Below are 14,901 nucleotides of genomic sequence, written 5' to 3' on the forward strand. Positions count from 1 at the left end.
GAGCCAATGTTAGTATGTCATTTTTCTAGTAATGTGTCCATTTTATTTAAGTTGTGAATAACTTCTTATATTTATAATAGCTGAAGCGTCTGTAGTGATACCCTCTTTTTCATTTCTGATATTGGTTATTTATGCCTTTTATCTTTTTAATATTCATTAATATCACCAGAGATTTGTCAATTTTATTCGTATTTTTGAAGAATCAATTTCTTGGTTGTATGTTTTCCATGTCACACATTTCTGTGCCTATTTTTCTTTGTTTTTTTCTTTTATGAGATTATTTTGAATTTCTTTGCATCTTTTGGATGTTCTTTTTTTAACTTTGTTATTTGGTTTCTTTTTCTTAACATTTTGAGACAGATGTTTTGAGCTTATTACAGTTCAGCCTTATTTATTTGCTAAATACATTATGGCTATAAACTGTCTTGTGATTTCTCTATCAGCAATATCCAGTAAGGTTTGATATATACAACTGTCATTCTCATTCAGTTAAAATAGGTCCTCTTGTTTATTATGATGTCTTTTTTGGTTCCTATATCACATTTTTAATTTCCAAATGCATGGGTTTTCTATTTTTTAATTGCTGTCTAGCTTAGTTCTCTTGTGGTCAGTGAACATATTGTGTATGATTTCAGTTCTTTGAAATATGTTGAGACCTAAATAGTTGTGGCTAAAAGAGTCATACATAAATCCAGAAGATACCAAGTAACTGCATCTAGAGAGTATCTGCTATAGCCAGGTTAAACAGATGTAGATTTTATGCCTAAAATAAGAATATGAATGAATATTGATGTCAATAATTATTTTCTTTATTGATGGTCACTTTCTTTTCACAGGAATGTGAACTGGACCCTTGTTGTGAAGCAGGTACCTGTAAGCTCCGGGAAGGTGTTGAATGTGCATATGGCGACTGTTGTAAAAACTGTTTGGTAAGGAATTTCTCCCCAACAGGGAAAAGAAATAGTGAAAACAAAAATATGTATATATCAAAATTAGTTTCCTGAACTCTCCAAAAGAACGGTAGTTTTATCATATGATTATGGGAAAAATTTTATGTCATGTTCTTGAAATTTTGAAGTACACTTTTGTATGACAAATGGTTTAGTGAGTTTTTCTAAGTGGAAACATTTTATTTATTTTTTTCTGAAATTAAGAGTAATATATGCTTGTTAGAAATAATATAAGCAAAACGACAGAATAGATAGTAGAAAATAAAGACCCCTGATCCTACCCTTCTCAGGCAGCCATTGTAAATTATTTGTTGTTAAGTTAGTTACCTTTTTCCGTACAAACTTGTATGTGTGTGTTTACGTATTAATGTATGCATGAGGGGGTAAACACACATATTTTATTACCTACTTTTTTCAAGAAAATACCATGGATTTTTCTCCATTCATGTAGTTTTACATAGGTGTATTCCTTTGTATGGCTATACTATAATTTCTTTATCTAGTCAACTACATGTAGATTCTTCTAATTTTTGTTTATAGGTAGAATTGTTGGGACAGTATTTATATTAAACGTTTTTAAAAAATTTTATTGTGGTTCAAAGTATATAACATAAAATTTGCCATTTTAACAATTTTAAAGTGTGTAAATTCAATGACGTTAAACATATACACAAGATTTTATGCAGCCATTGCCACTATTTGCAAAGCTTTTTATCACCCCACACAGAAGCTCTGTACCTATTAAACTATACACACACACACATACAGCATAAAATTTGCCATTTTAACCATTTGTAAGTGTACAATTCACTGGCATTAATTACATTCACAATTCACAGTGTTGTGCAACTATCACCACTGTTTATTTCCAAAACTTTTTAATCACCCAAAACAAAATTTTTGTAGCTATTAAGCAATAACTTATACCCCCTCCCCTCCTATCCCCTGGTAACCTCTAATCTACTTTCTGTCTCTATGAATTTACCTGTTTTAGATATTTCATGTAAGTGTAATCGTATACTACTTGTCCTTTTGTGTCTAGCGTATGTCTTCAAGGTTCATCTATGTTGTAGTATGTATGAGAACTTTATTCCTTTTTTATGACTGAATAATATTCCATTGTGTGTGTGTTCCAGATTTTATCTGTTTGTTTGTTTGATGGACACTTGAGTTGCTTCCACTTTCTCACTCTTGCAAATAATGCTGCTATGAACATTGGCATATAGTTATCTGCTTTGGTTTCTGTTTTCATTTCTTTTGGATGTATCACTAAGAGTGGAATTCCTCAGACATATAGTAATTCCATGTTTAACTTCTAGAGAACTTGCCAAACTATTTTCCATGGCAATTGCATAATTTTTTTTCTTTTACTAATTTTTAAAAATTTTATTTTGAAAAAAAAAAGACTCATGGTAAGTTGCAAAAATATTAGAGTACCTTTTCTTCAACTTCTCCCAATGGTAATGTCTTATACAATTAGAGTACAATATCTAGCATAGTTCGTTGCTTTTTTTTTTTTTTTTAAAGCTAAGTCCCTCTTGGAAATTTCCTTAAAATACAAAGGTATCAAATGGAATATTATTCAGCTATAAAATGGAATGAAGTTTCTGGTACATACAATAACATGGATGAAACTTGAAGACATGATGTTGAGTGGAAATTATGCAGAAACAAAAGGACACATACTATATGATCTCATTGATATGAAATAATTAGGAAACATAAATTCAAAAAGTCAGAAATTAGAATACAGGTTACCAGGGGCTGGTGTGAGGGTAGGGAATGGGACGTTAATACTTAAATTGTACAGAGTTTCTCTTTGGGGGGATGGAAGAGTTTTGGTAATGGATGGTGGTGATAGTAGCACAAAATTGTAAATATAATTAATGGCACTGAATTATATATTTGAATGTCGCTAAACTGGGAAATTTTAGGTTGTATATATGTTACTAAAATAAACATTTAAAAATAAAAACAAGCCAAAAGTGCACAATGAGCCCTAATATAAGTGATGGACTATAATTAATAGTACAAGTATAATAATATTCTTTTATCAGTTGTAACAAATGTATGCTAATGCAAGGTTTAATAATTAGGACAGGGAACAGAAATTGGAAACTCTACTGTATTGTATTTTCTGCATGATTTTTCTGTAAAACTGTAACCTCCCTAATTAAAAAAAAAAGCATATGAAAAAAGACACTAAAAAATTACAAAGTAACCATAGATTCAAAGAGTTATACCTCATAATCTAGCAAATTAAAGTTAAAAAACAAAAACTTGAAAAACTAAGCAGAATCTAAGTTAATTCGGAGAGAGAGAACTAAAATTCAACCACTAGAAATAAATATTTTGTAAGTTGGAGTTTAGATGAAACCTCAGTTATAACTTATACTTCCTTTCTGAAATGGTGGGGTTATATTAAAAATACGAAAGACATAACTAAAAGACAATATAGTGTGTGAGAAAGACACTGGTATTAAAATCAGAGGAGGTTTTTTCCTGATTCTTGCTCTGTTGGCTTGGTCAAATTATCTCACCTCCATGAATCTTGGTCTCTGCTTCTGTGTGTATTGGATGCACCACAAAAAGTAAAGAAGCAACTTACTACTTCTGTTGTCTGAAAGAAGTCTTTAGACTTTAAGAAATATCACACTATCCACAGCTTGAAAAGTTAGATTGAGGAGATGATGTGACATTGGTTTCAGTTCACAAACATAATTTAAATGAAATGTCAGTACAGTTAAAGGACAGTAAGATTTGTGACTTCTTTCTTCATAGGGGTTCCCCAGAAGTCATTCTGAAATAAAGATTTTAAAGGTGTAGATGGATATAAGTCTTTATTATCCAATACTGCTGAAACATCATCAAAATAAAAAATCAGAAAGAAACTGTTCTAATAGCAGTCACCACATTATTTTTTTTTTCCTCCTGAGTTGGCTCCTCATCTGTTTGCTCATTGTTTTTGCTCATTGTCCACTTGTTGTTTTTTGCTTGTTGTCTTCTTGCTGTTTTTGCTCATTGTCTGTTTTGTTTTTTTCTTTAGGAGGCACCGGAAACTGAACCCGGGACCTCCCATGTGGGAGGTGGGCACTCAACTGCTTGAGCCACATCTGCTCCCCCACAAATATTATTAAGATTACTTATTTGATGTTAATATCATTCATTTTTTCCACAAGTACTCAGTGACAAAACCTGGGAGTGGTTCTACAGGGACAGCTGTTTAGGGAAAGTACAAGAAGGGCCTGGTCAGTGACACCGCTGAAGCCACAGTCATGGTCTAACTTGCTCAGACCACTAGTGCGGATGTGCCTCAGCCACTGTGCCTTCTGCTTCCCAACAATCCTGTCCACCCCGCTACCATCGCAGCTTCCTGCATCACACACCAGGAACATCTAACATCCAATTACATCATTTTGCATTCCCACCAGCAGTGCATGAGATTTCCAATTTCTCTAGTCTCGTCAAAACTGTTATTTGCCTTTTTAAAAAAAAAGATTATTATTTATTTTTTTCACCCCTTCTCCATGTTTTATGCTTGCTGCCTGTTCATTGTGGGCTCATCTTCCTTTTAGGGGGCCCCAGGAACTGAACCCAGGGCCTTCCATGTGGGGGGAGCCACCTAATTGCTTGAGCCACCTCTGCTTTTTGCTTTGTTGTATCTCTCATTATGTTTTTCCTCCTGTGTCTCTTGTTGTATCATCTTGTTGTGTCAGCTCACTGTGCCAGCCCATTGCGTCGTCTTGCTGTCTTGCTTGTCTTCTTTAGGAGGCACCAGGAATTGACCCTGGGACCTTCCATGTGGTAGGCAGGAGCTCAATTGCCTGAACCACATCTGTTTCCCTCCCCCCCTTATTTTGATCATAGTCATTCTAGTGGGTGTTAAATTTTATCTTGTGGTTTTGAATTGTTTTTCCATAATAGGTGATATTCAAATGATATTACACATCTTTTCATGTGCTTATTGGCCATTCATAAATCTTTGGAGACATATCTATTCAGGTCTTTTGCCCATTTTTTAAATTGGGTTGATTTGTCATTTTGATGTTGATTTGGAGTAATTCTTTATATATTCTGGATATTAAATCCTTATCAGATACATGATTTGCAGATATTTTCTCCATCCAGTAGATTGTCTTTTCAATTTCTTAATAATGCTTTTTTTTTAACAAATCAATTTTGAAGTGTGCAATCAATGATATTTTGTATAATCATATAGTTGTGCATTCATCACTTCAAGCATTATTAGAACATTTTCATTATTTCAATAATAAACAAAAAACAGACAAACAAGAAAATTCATCACCTCTCGATCAATATTTTTTGATGCACAAAAATTTTTCATTTTGATGAAGTTCAATTTATTTTTTCTTTTGTTGTTCATGGTTTTGGTGTCATATCTAAGAATTCAGTGTCAAAAAGGTCATGAAGATTTATCCCTGTTTTCTTCTAAGTGTTTTACTAAGGATTTTATGGTTGTAGCTCTTATATTTAGGTCGTTGATCTATTTCTAGTTAATTTTTGTGTGATATGAAATAGGGATCCTACTTCATTCTTTTGCTTGTGGACATCTAGTTGTCCCAGCACCATTTGTTGAAAAGGTTATTCTTTCCCTGTAGTAAAATTTTCGATACACATTTCATGAACCATCCACAAATGTACCAGTTGACTTTTTCCTCATGCCAACATTAGTTTCTAGCAGACTTACAATCCTGGCTAGTTTGATAGGTGTAAAGTGGTCTTGTGTTTTAATTTGCATATCCTTTGGTTATCAATGAAGTTTTTTTTAGTATTTCATGACTTTATGAATTACCTATTATTGGCTTTTGTTTGTTGTTCTATTTGGTTATTTATAATTTTCCTATTGTTACATAAATATAGGTATATATTATACACACTGTGATTTCAAATTTCATTGATTTATGGTAATTGTCCTTATATTCTTGCTTAATTTGAATTTTATTACCCTAGTTCCTTCCAGGAGGTACTGTATGCCGAGGAATAACCAATGAATGTGATGTTCCAGAATATTGCAATGGTTCTTCTCAGTTCTGTCAGCCAGATGTTTTTATTCAGAACGGCCATCCTTGCCAGAATAACAAAGCTTACTGTTACAATGGCATGTGCCAATATTATGATGCTCAGTGTCAAGTCATCTTTGGCTCAAGTAAGATATTACTACTTACTGGTTGCTTTGATTTTATTTATTTATTTTTTGCTTTAGTTTTTTTTTTAAATAAAGAAAATAAGATATTATTGATAAAATAGAGGGTCTCTTTTTCCACATGTTCTATCACATCTCCCTTCTTCCTTCTCCAGAGGCAACCACTGTCATGAATTTGGTAAGTATTCTTCCAGTTGATGTTTTCTAGTTTTACCTACTGTGTATATAACTCTCTCTCTCTCTGTTTCTTATCTTTATCCTGTGCATATGAAAACTATGTATACAATATCATTTTTTAGTTTTAATTAATTAACATAAATATTATGGAGTTGTATGTAGTGGCCTGCAAGTTGCACTGATCTCTCAAAATGCTTTTGACATCCATCTGTACTGATACTTTTAGATCATAATTCTTGAGGGTATTCCATTAGATGAATAGTCCATGATTTAGTTATCCATCCTCTTCCCAATAGATATTTAGGGTATTAATTTTTTAAAGAAAAGTTTCCTTTTGTAAATTTTCATTTTTATCAAAGTTATGTATACACCAGAATAAAGTATCAACTGTTCTTAAGGCATATTATGAAAAAATAAAATATAATTTGATCCCTTCAGCAATGCCATTTCTTTTTTTTTTCTCTCTCTTCATGAGAGAAGTTTTGGTTTGCAGAACAATCAAGCATAAAATACAGGATTTCCATACATCACCCCACCACCAACACCTTGCATTGGTGTAGAACATTTGTTACAATGATGGTAACACATTTTTATAATTGTGCTATTAATTAAAGTCCATGTTTTAACTTAGGGTCTAGTCTATCATTTGTGTACTGTATAGTTCTATAGATAAAAATATAATGTTTTATTCTATTACCATATAAACAATGTAATGTTTCCTATTATAATTAAATTCAGATATATATATTTCAGTGCTGTTAGTTGTGTTTACAATGTTGTACTACCATCACACACATCCATTACCATCATTCCAAATAGGAAACCTGTACATTTTAAGCCTTGTCCCTTGGTAAACTACATTCTGTATTCTGACGCTATGAGTTTGCTTATTCACATCCGCAAATTCATACAATATTTGTCCTTTTGTCTCTGGCTTATTTCACTCAACAGGATGTATTCAAGGTCCATCCATTGTTGCATGTATAGGACTTCATTCCTTTTTATGGCTGAGTAATATCCCATTATATGTATATATACACAGCTATTATTTATTCATCTGTTGATCTACACTTGGTTGTTTCCATCTTATGGCAATTATGAATAGTGCCACTATGACCATCAGTTTGCAAATATCTGTGATGTATGTGGGTGTTTCAGTTCTTTTGGGAATATACCTAGTAGTAGGATTGTGAGGCCATATGGTAATTCTATAATTTGCTTTGTGAGGAACTGCAAATTGTCTTCCACAGTGGCTGAACCAATTTGTATGGTTACCGGCAATGACTGAGTGTTCCTGTTTCTCCACATCCTCTCCAACACTTATTTTCTATTTGTTTATTTTTATAGCAGTCATTCTAATGGTATCTCATTGCAATTTTTATTTGCATTTCACGGATGGCCAATGATGTTGAGCATCTTTTCATGTGCTTTCCTGGCCATTTGCATATCTTTGGAGAAATGTCTCCAAAATGTTTGTTCAATTTTAATTGGATTGTTTTTCTGTTGTTAAGTTGAAGAATTTCTTTATATATACTGGATACTAAACCTTTATCAGATATATGGTTTCTGAATATTTTCTCCTCTTGAGTAGGTTATCATTTACTTTCATGATAAAGTCCTTTGATGCTCGAAAGTTTTTCATTTTGATGAGGTCCCTTTTATCTCTTTTTTCTTTTGATACTTAATGCTTTGTGTGTAATGTACATTTTCCTCTTGGAGTTGGATACTTCTAGCTCTTATATTTGAGATGTTGATCCATTTTGAATTGATTTGTTGTATGTGGTGTGAGGTAGGGGTACTCTTTTTTTTTTTTTTTGGCAAATAGAGATCCAGTTTTCCCAATGCCATATAGTGAAGATACTATTATTTCCAATGGTTATTTAGTCTTTGCCCATTTGTGAAAAATAATTTGGCCATAAATGTGAGGGTTGATTTCTGAGCTCTCAATTTGATTCCATTGGTTTATATGTCTGTCCTTTTTCAGTACCATGCTGTTTTGATTTCTCTGGCTTTGTTTTAATTTTGGAAAGTGTGAGTCCTCTAACTTCATTCTTGTTTTTCAAAATGGTTTTAGTATTTTCAGGCCTTTAGTCTCCCATATAAGTTAATAATTGGCATTTCCATTTCTGCAAAGAAGATTGTTGGAATTTTGATTTGGATTGTATTGAATCTGTAAATTGCTTTTGGTAGGCTTGACATCTTAATGATATTTAGCCTTCCAATCCATGAACACGGGATGTCCTCCCATTTATTTAGGTCTTCTTTAGCAATGTTTTGTAGTTTTTGGTGTACAAGTTCTTTACAGCCTTGGTTAGATGTATTCCTATATATTTGATTCTTTTTGGTTGCTATTGTGAATGGGAGTTTTTTCTGTCTTTTTTTTTTTTTTTGAGTCAGACTTTTTACGAGTAACCTGCAAGGACAAAAGAACAAATTACAACTTACAAAATAGGTCTTTCAGGTAGTTGACCATTCATCTGTGTCCATACTGATTGTAAGAGATTTTGACAAAGGTCCAATAAATAGGGAATAAATTTTTCTGTAAATATTACAGTGAATGTATACAAATGTGATTTTAAAATTCAAATTATAAAATGAAACCTCTCCCAACTCATAGTCCAAAAAAGCTCCAGTTTGTCTCATGCTTACAGAGCATGATGTATAAAATGAACTAGTCCAGAGCTGAATTTGCCAGCATCCATTGTTTGGGGGTGATAAGCATTTATGAGGAAAGACTACTTAGACACACCTGTAGACCATTCACCTGTGCCTCTTTCTTATATCTGCCAAAAATGTCCTCCAGCATCAAATCCCTTACATCTCAGTACAGCTGAGTAAAAAGTAAATGACTGGATTAAGAAGATCGTTTGGTTTTGTCATCCCAAATGTGGCAATTTTCCTATCTTCTACGATAATAAGATTGGAGTGGGCTGGTTTGAGGATTTAGGATCTACCTTAAATATGATCATTTTTTGTAGACCAAAATATTGTGGAGGGATACTGCAAATCTCTTTCTTTTAATTTATATGAAAATGCTGCAAGGATTTTTAGGTTCTCATGTTGTGCATTCTTTCATACTTGTTAGTAAATCCTGGTCCGCCTACACACACTTCTCAATTATTTCACTTAGCAGATTTTTCAGTGTAGAATAGTGATAAAAATTTTGCATTTTGTTTTCAGTTAATTCTTCTTAAACACTCAATTAGTAACCTATTTTGAATTGCTTCCTCTCATTTCCCAAGAAATGCTTAAATTATTTGTATTCAGAGTATAATTCCTTCTTCCAATTTTCTACCTTCTGCCTCAACTCAATTGATTTTGAAACTTGGGCTTCATATGCCTTTTCAGCATCTTCCACTTGCTTTTTCAGGAGCTCACTGTAGCTTTTGAGCTCTTTCTGGGACTGGGTGTAGCTTTTTCAAAGGGCATCAGGTGATGATCCCAGTGGTCAAGAGAGACCCACCACTGGGTGAACAATAGGTTAAGGTCCTTCTCACAGAGTAGTGAGAAGGTTGTATTTCTCATACCGGGGTTTCTCTTCCTGATGTTTCCTCTTGCTATTTCTGGTAGAAAGTTGCTTCTTAATTTTAGTCATGTGGTATAATTGGGTGTTCCTTTTGAAGTTTCCATCAGGAGAGTGGTGGAGACAGATGGGACAGGGAAAGATGTCCTGTAGATCTTCCCAGAAGTAGAGGATGTAAGAACAACAGAGGTTATGTGGACAGTCAATTGTTGCTGTGTCATTCACATAATCCAGGCAGATGGGGCACCTAGCTTCTGCTTGTAGGTCAGCCAAGGTGACTGCAAAGGCCATAGTGTGGTGAGGAATTTCTGTATGAGAAACTCCTCTCAGAAAGCCCAGGTTCTCCAGGAATGTTTCTCTGGGAAACATGTGAAGCTGAAAACACTTCAGTGTTCTCTCTTGTTCTTAGAAGGTCATCTGTAGCATTCCCAGGGTTTTCAGGAAACTATACCTTCTTCCTTTTCAGCATCTTTCACATGCTTCTTCAGGGGCTCAGTGTAATTTTTAATCCCCGCCGCCCCCTCCCTGAGATGGGTCCGTCCTCTGTCTGCTTGTCCATTTCTTTCTTTTTTAGGAGGCACTGAGAACTGAACTGGGTCCTCCCTTGTGGGAGGCAAGTGCCCAGTTGCTTGAGCCACATCTGCTCCCCTCAGTGTAACTTTTGAGTCTCTTCCTATCCCTAGCTGTAGCTTGCTCAGTGGGCAAGTGGTGATCCTGGTGGTCATGGGAATATCTGCACTGTGGACACAATAACTCAAGATCTTTCTCACAGAGCTGAACTAGTATCTGATTGTTTTTCTCACATAGGGGTTTCTCTTCCTGCAGTTTCCTCTTGCTCCTCCTGGTGGGACGTTGCTTCACAACATCAGCCATGTGACAGAATTGGCTTTTCTTCCTGAAGTTCCCATCAAGGCAGTGGTGGAGGCAGATGGGACAGGGAAGATACCCTATAGATTTCCCAGCACTGGTTGATGCAGGAGCAGCAGAAGTTGTGGCTATAGTTAAGGGTCACTGTGTCTGTCAACAAATCTAGGCAGACGGGGCAGCTGGCCTTTGTTTATAGATCAGCCAGGGAGGCTGCAAAGGCTTTGTGCTGTGAGGAATTTTGCCTAAAGATACTCTTTTCAGAAATTCCTCTTTCTCCAGGAGCTAAGAAAATTTAGAATTTGTTTGCTCCTCAGTCCTCATTCTCCTTCCTGGATGTCAACATCAGCAGCTACAGGTTTTAAGTATGCTTCTGCCTCCTTCCCTTTTTCCCAGAAGTCTCTTCCAAGAGAAGTCTGAGTGCACAGCCAATCAGAGCCAAATCAGTTTGCCCACCCAAACTGAAGCATAGTTATGTGTCGAATTGCTCAGTAAAAAGCCATATTCCCAGTCACCAAGTTGTTCTTTCTAAAACACTTTACTTACTCAAAGAAGCCTCCCAGATCCTTCTCAATGGGTTGCTTCCGCCATCTCGTGCTCTCAGGGCCCATGAGCTTATCTTCTAGAATCAACCTCTCTGTTATTATGCATTTTTACCCAAGTGGATGGATAAAGTCCAGGTTGCTGTGAGCCTACTCTCCCAAGTCAGACCCAGGAGTTTTTTCTTGATTTCTTCTGATTGTTCATTCCTTGTATATAGAAACACTACTGATTTTTGTGTATTCATCTTGTACTTGTGATCACTCACTTTGCTGAATTCATCAGTTAATTCAAAGAACTTTGTTGTGGATTTTTCAGGATTTTCTATAGATAGGGTCATATCCTCAAATAGAGAAAGTTATACTTCTTCCTTTCCAATCTGAATGCCTTGTTTCTTTTTCTTGCCTATTTGCTCTGGCAAGTACTTCTAGTTTGGTGTTGGATAACAGTGATGACAGTGGGCATTCTTGTCTTATTCCTCAACTTAGAAAACTTTCAGTCTTTCGTCATGGACTATGATGTTAGCTGTGGATTTTTCATAAATGTCCTTTATTATATTGAGGGGAAGTTTCCTTCTATTCCTAATATTATATATATATATTTTTAATAAGAAGGTGTTCTGGATTTTATCATGTCTTTTTTTGCATCAATTGAGATGATTGATCATCTGTTGTTTTCCCTTCATTTTCTTAACATGGTGTATTACATTGATTGATTTCCTTGAGTAGAATCAAACTTGCAACTAGGGATAAATCCTACTTGATGCTGGTATATAGTTCTTTTAATATGGTCTTGAATTTGGTTTGCTAATGTTTTATTGAGGATTATCACATATATATTCATAAAAGATATTGGTCTGTATTTCTTTTTTCTGGTGGAATCTTTATTTGGTTTTGGTATGAGGGTGATGCTGGCCTCATAGAATAAGGCAGTATTCCTTCCTCTTCAGTTTTTTGTTAGGGTTTGAACAAAATTCAAGTTAATTCTTCTTGGAATGTTTGGTAGCATTCTTCTCTGAAGCTATCAGGTCCCGGGCTTGTCTTTGTTGGAAGGTTTTTGATGACTGATTCAATCTCTTTATCTGTAATTGGTTTGTTGCAATCTTTTACTACTTCTTGAGTCATAGTAGATAATTTGTGTATTCCTAAGAATTTGTCCATTTCATCTAAGTTATCTCATTTGTTGGCATACAGTTGTTTGTGGTGTCCTCTTATAGTTCTTTTTATATCTGTGAGGTCATTTCTGCTTTAGTCCTTTGTGTCCTCTTTTTTTCTTTGTCAGTCTTGCTAAAGGTTTGTCAATTTAACTGATCTTGTCAAAGAACCAAGTTTTGTTTTTGTTTTTCTCTATTATTATTTCTATTTTATTCATCTCTAGTCTAATCTTTGTTTTTTCTTTCCCTTCTGCTCACTTTAACTTTAGTTTGAGATAAGTGTCTGATTTGAAGTCTTTCTCCTTCTTTTAATGTAAACATTTAGAGCTATAAATTTTCCTCTGAGCATTTCATTCACTGCATCCCATATGATTTGGTATGTTGTATTTTCGTTTTCATTTACCTCAGGATATTTCCTAATTCCCCTTGTGATTTCCCTTTTACCGCTTTGGTTGCTTAAGTGTGTGTTGTTTAATTTACACATAGTTGTGAATTTTCTGTTTCTCCCTCTTTTATTTCTAGCTTTATCTGTTGTAGTTGGAGAATATACATTATATGATTTCAATATTTTTTAATTTGTCGGGACCCTTTTTGTGACCTAACATATCTACCTGTGTGCCTTAGAGAAGAATGTGTATTCTGGTTTTGTTGGGTGAAGTGTTCTATAAATATTTGTTAGGTCAAGTTAAGTTTGTAGTATTATTCAAGTATTGTAATTACCTATTGATCTTCTGACTAGATGTTCTATCCATTATTGAGAGTGGTATATTAAAGTCTCCTACTATTAATGAAGAATTACCAGTTTCTCCCTACAGATCTGTTAGTATTTGCTTCGTGTATTTTGTATATATTTACAATTGTTACATCTTGTTGAATTGTCCCCTTTATTACTGTGTAGTGGCTCCCCACCCCCCATGTAACAGTTTTTGAAGTCTACTTTATCTGATGTTAGTATGGCTACCCCAGCTCTCTTTTGGTTACTGCTTGCATGGTATGTGTTTTTCCATCCCTTCAGCCTCAACCTACTTGTATCTTTGAGCGTTTTCACTATCAATTTTTAAAAGCTTTGTATGGTATGTCCACATTCTTGCCTTCTTCATTGGTGTTTTCTGTATTTTTATCTTCTTTCTTTGGATGGGCCATCATTTCCTGTTTCTTTGTTTACCTTGTACGCTTTTGCCACATACTATACATTTTTTTTAACAAATCAATTTTATTGGTACATATTAATAAAGCATAAATCCATCCAAAGTATATAGTCAGTGGTATTCAGTATAATCACATACTTGTGCATTCATCTCTTCAGTTATTTTTATTGCATTTTCATTATTCCAGTAATAATAATAATAATTATAACGAACAAAACCCAACCAACCAAAAAAACTCATCACCTGTCAATCTCTCTAATGCTTCCCCTGCTGTACATAGCTGCTATTCTATTTTCTTCTCTCTAGTTTATTTGTATTTATATTTTGTAAAAACATTCTTATATATGCAATCACCCATATTCATATCATACTATACTTTTTAATATTTTAAAATGTTAACTTTTGGATTTATTCTCTGAGATGTCTGTTTCTTGATTTTATAACCATCTTGTGATAAGACAGAGATTTTCAGCCCTTGCACTAGGGAGGTCTGGTCAAAGCAAATGTAGGAAGCAGGGTTTTCCCTTTTTTTCTGGGACTCCAGGTCTTGTCTTGTCCTGGGCTTTTCTTTATTAATTGAGAGATCCCCTGTTTACAGGAGTTTGGTTGTCACCCCCTGCTTCCCAAGACATAGACCTCCTTTTGTGTATTTGAAGCTGGCAGGCCTTTGTCCCAGACTGTCCATCTCTATAGTTTCTTACACTGCTTTTGTTGTCTGAAGGTGCTTTTTCTGAAGGGCAAGTTCTAGCTTGAGGGGCAACAGCAGAGAGGACTTTCCCAAATCATTCTTTCCCAGCTAAAGCAAGGCCAGTGAACCATGACGGGTGTGCAGAGCGGCTCTGAAGTGCTCTGGGGATTTTATTAGGAAGGGTGCTAGGAGGTTCTCTGACGGCTCCCTAAAGCTGTGCTTTCCTGGCCTGCCCAGGAAATACAGCCCTTAAACTAACTATCTCCCACTCGCTGAGAAAGTGCAGCGTCTTTAAGTCTCCAAAACCACCTCCCCTGTTCCAGGAGGGATGAAGCAATGGCTGCCATAGTGTCTCTTGCCTGGGAGAGTTTGAAACAATGGCTGCTGCCTCCACCCTTGTCCAGGTGGGTTGTAAGGAAGAGTGCCCCCGCCTTTTTCCAGGGCAGTCTGAAACAATGACTGACCTCAGAGCTGGGCTTCCAGCTGTCCTAATTTGCTAATCAAAAACTTTGCCTAGTGATTGGCCATGCCCACTGCTGGTCTTAGGGAAGGGGATTTTTACGTCCCTTTCTGTCACTAGTGAGCTAGCCAGGAGCTGGACCCTGTGGCCGCCTGCCACAAGAGTGGGGATTGGGCACTGGTAGCCACCGTGTGGTGTGGAGAGAACAGTTTACTAGTTTTTACCGTAATTTAT

The 14,901-nt window shown here is 35.3% G+C and overlaps 1 protein-coding gene across 1 annotated transcript in view; it reads left to right on the forward strand.

The window, feature by feature from the left end:
* The window catches only part of ADAM9 (ADAM metallopeptidase domain 9), a 187,539-nt gene that overhangs the window by 96,333 nt on the left and 76,305 nt on the right, over positions 1 to 14,901 (forward strand). The window contains exons 13-14 of the mRNA XM_004446430.4: positions 837 to 929; positions 5,922 to 6,117. Coding sequence (XP_004446487.1) covers positions 837 to 929; positions 5,922 to 6,117 — 289 coding nt within the window. The remainder of the gene's footprint in view (positions 1 to 836; positions 930 to 5,921; positions 6,118 to 14,901) is intronic.

The sequence above is a fragment of the Dasypus novemcinctus genome, chromosome 29 (genome assembly GCF_030445035.2).
Source record: "Dasypus novemcinctus isolate mDasNov1 chromosome 29, mDasNov1.1.hap2, whole genome shotgun sequence".
NCBI lineage: Eukaryota > Metazoa > Chordata > Mammalia > Cingulata > Dasypodidae > Dasypus > Dasypus novemcinctus.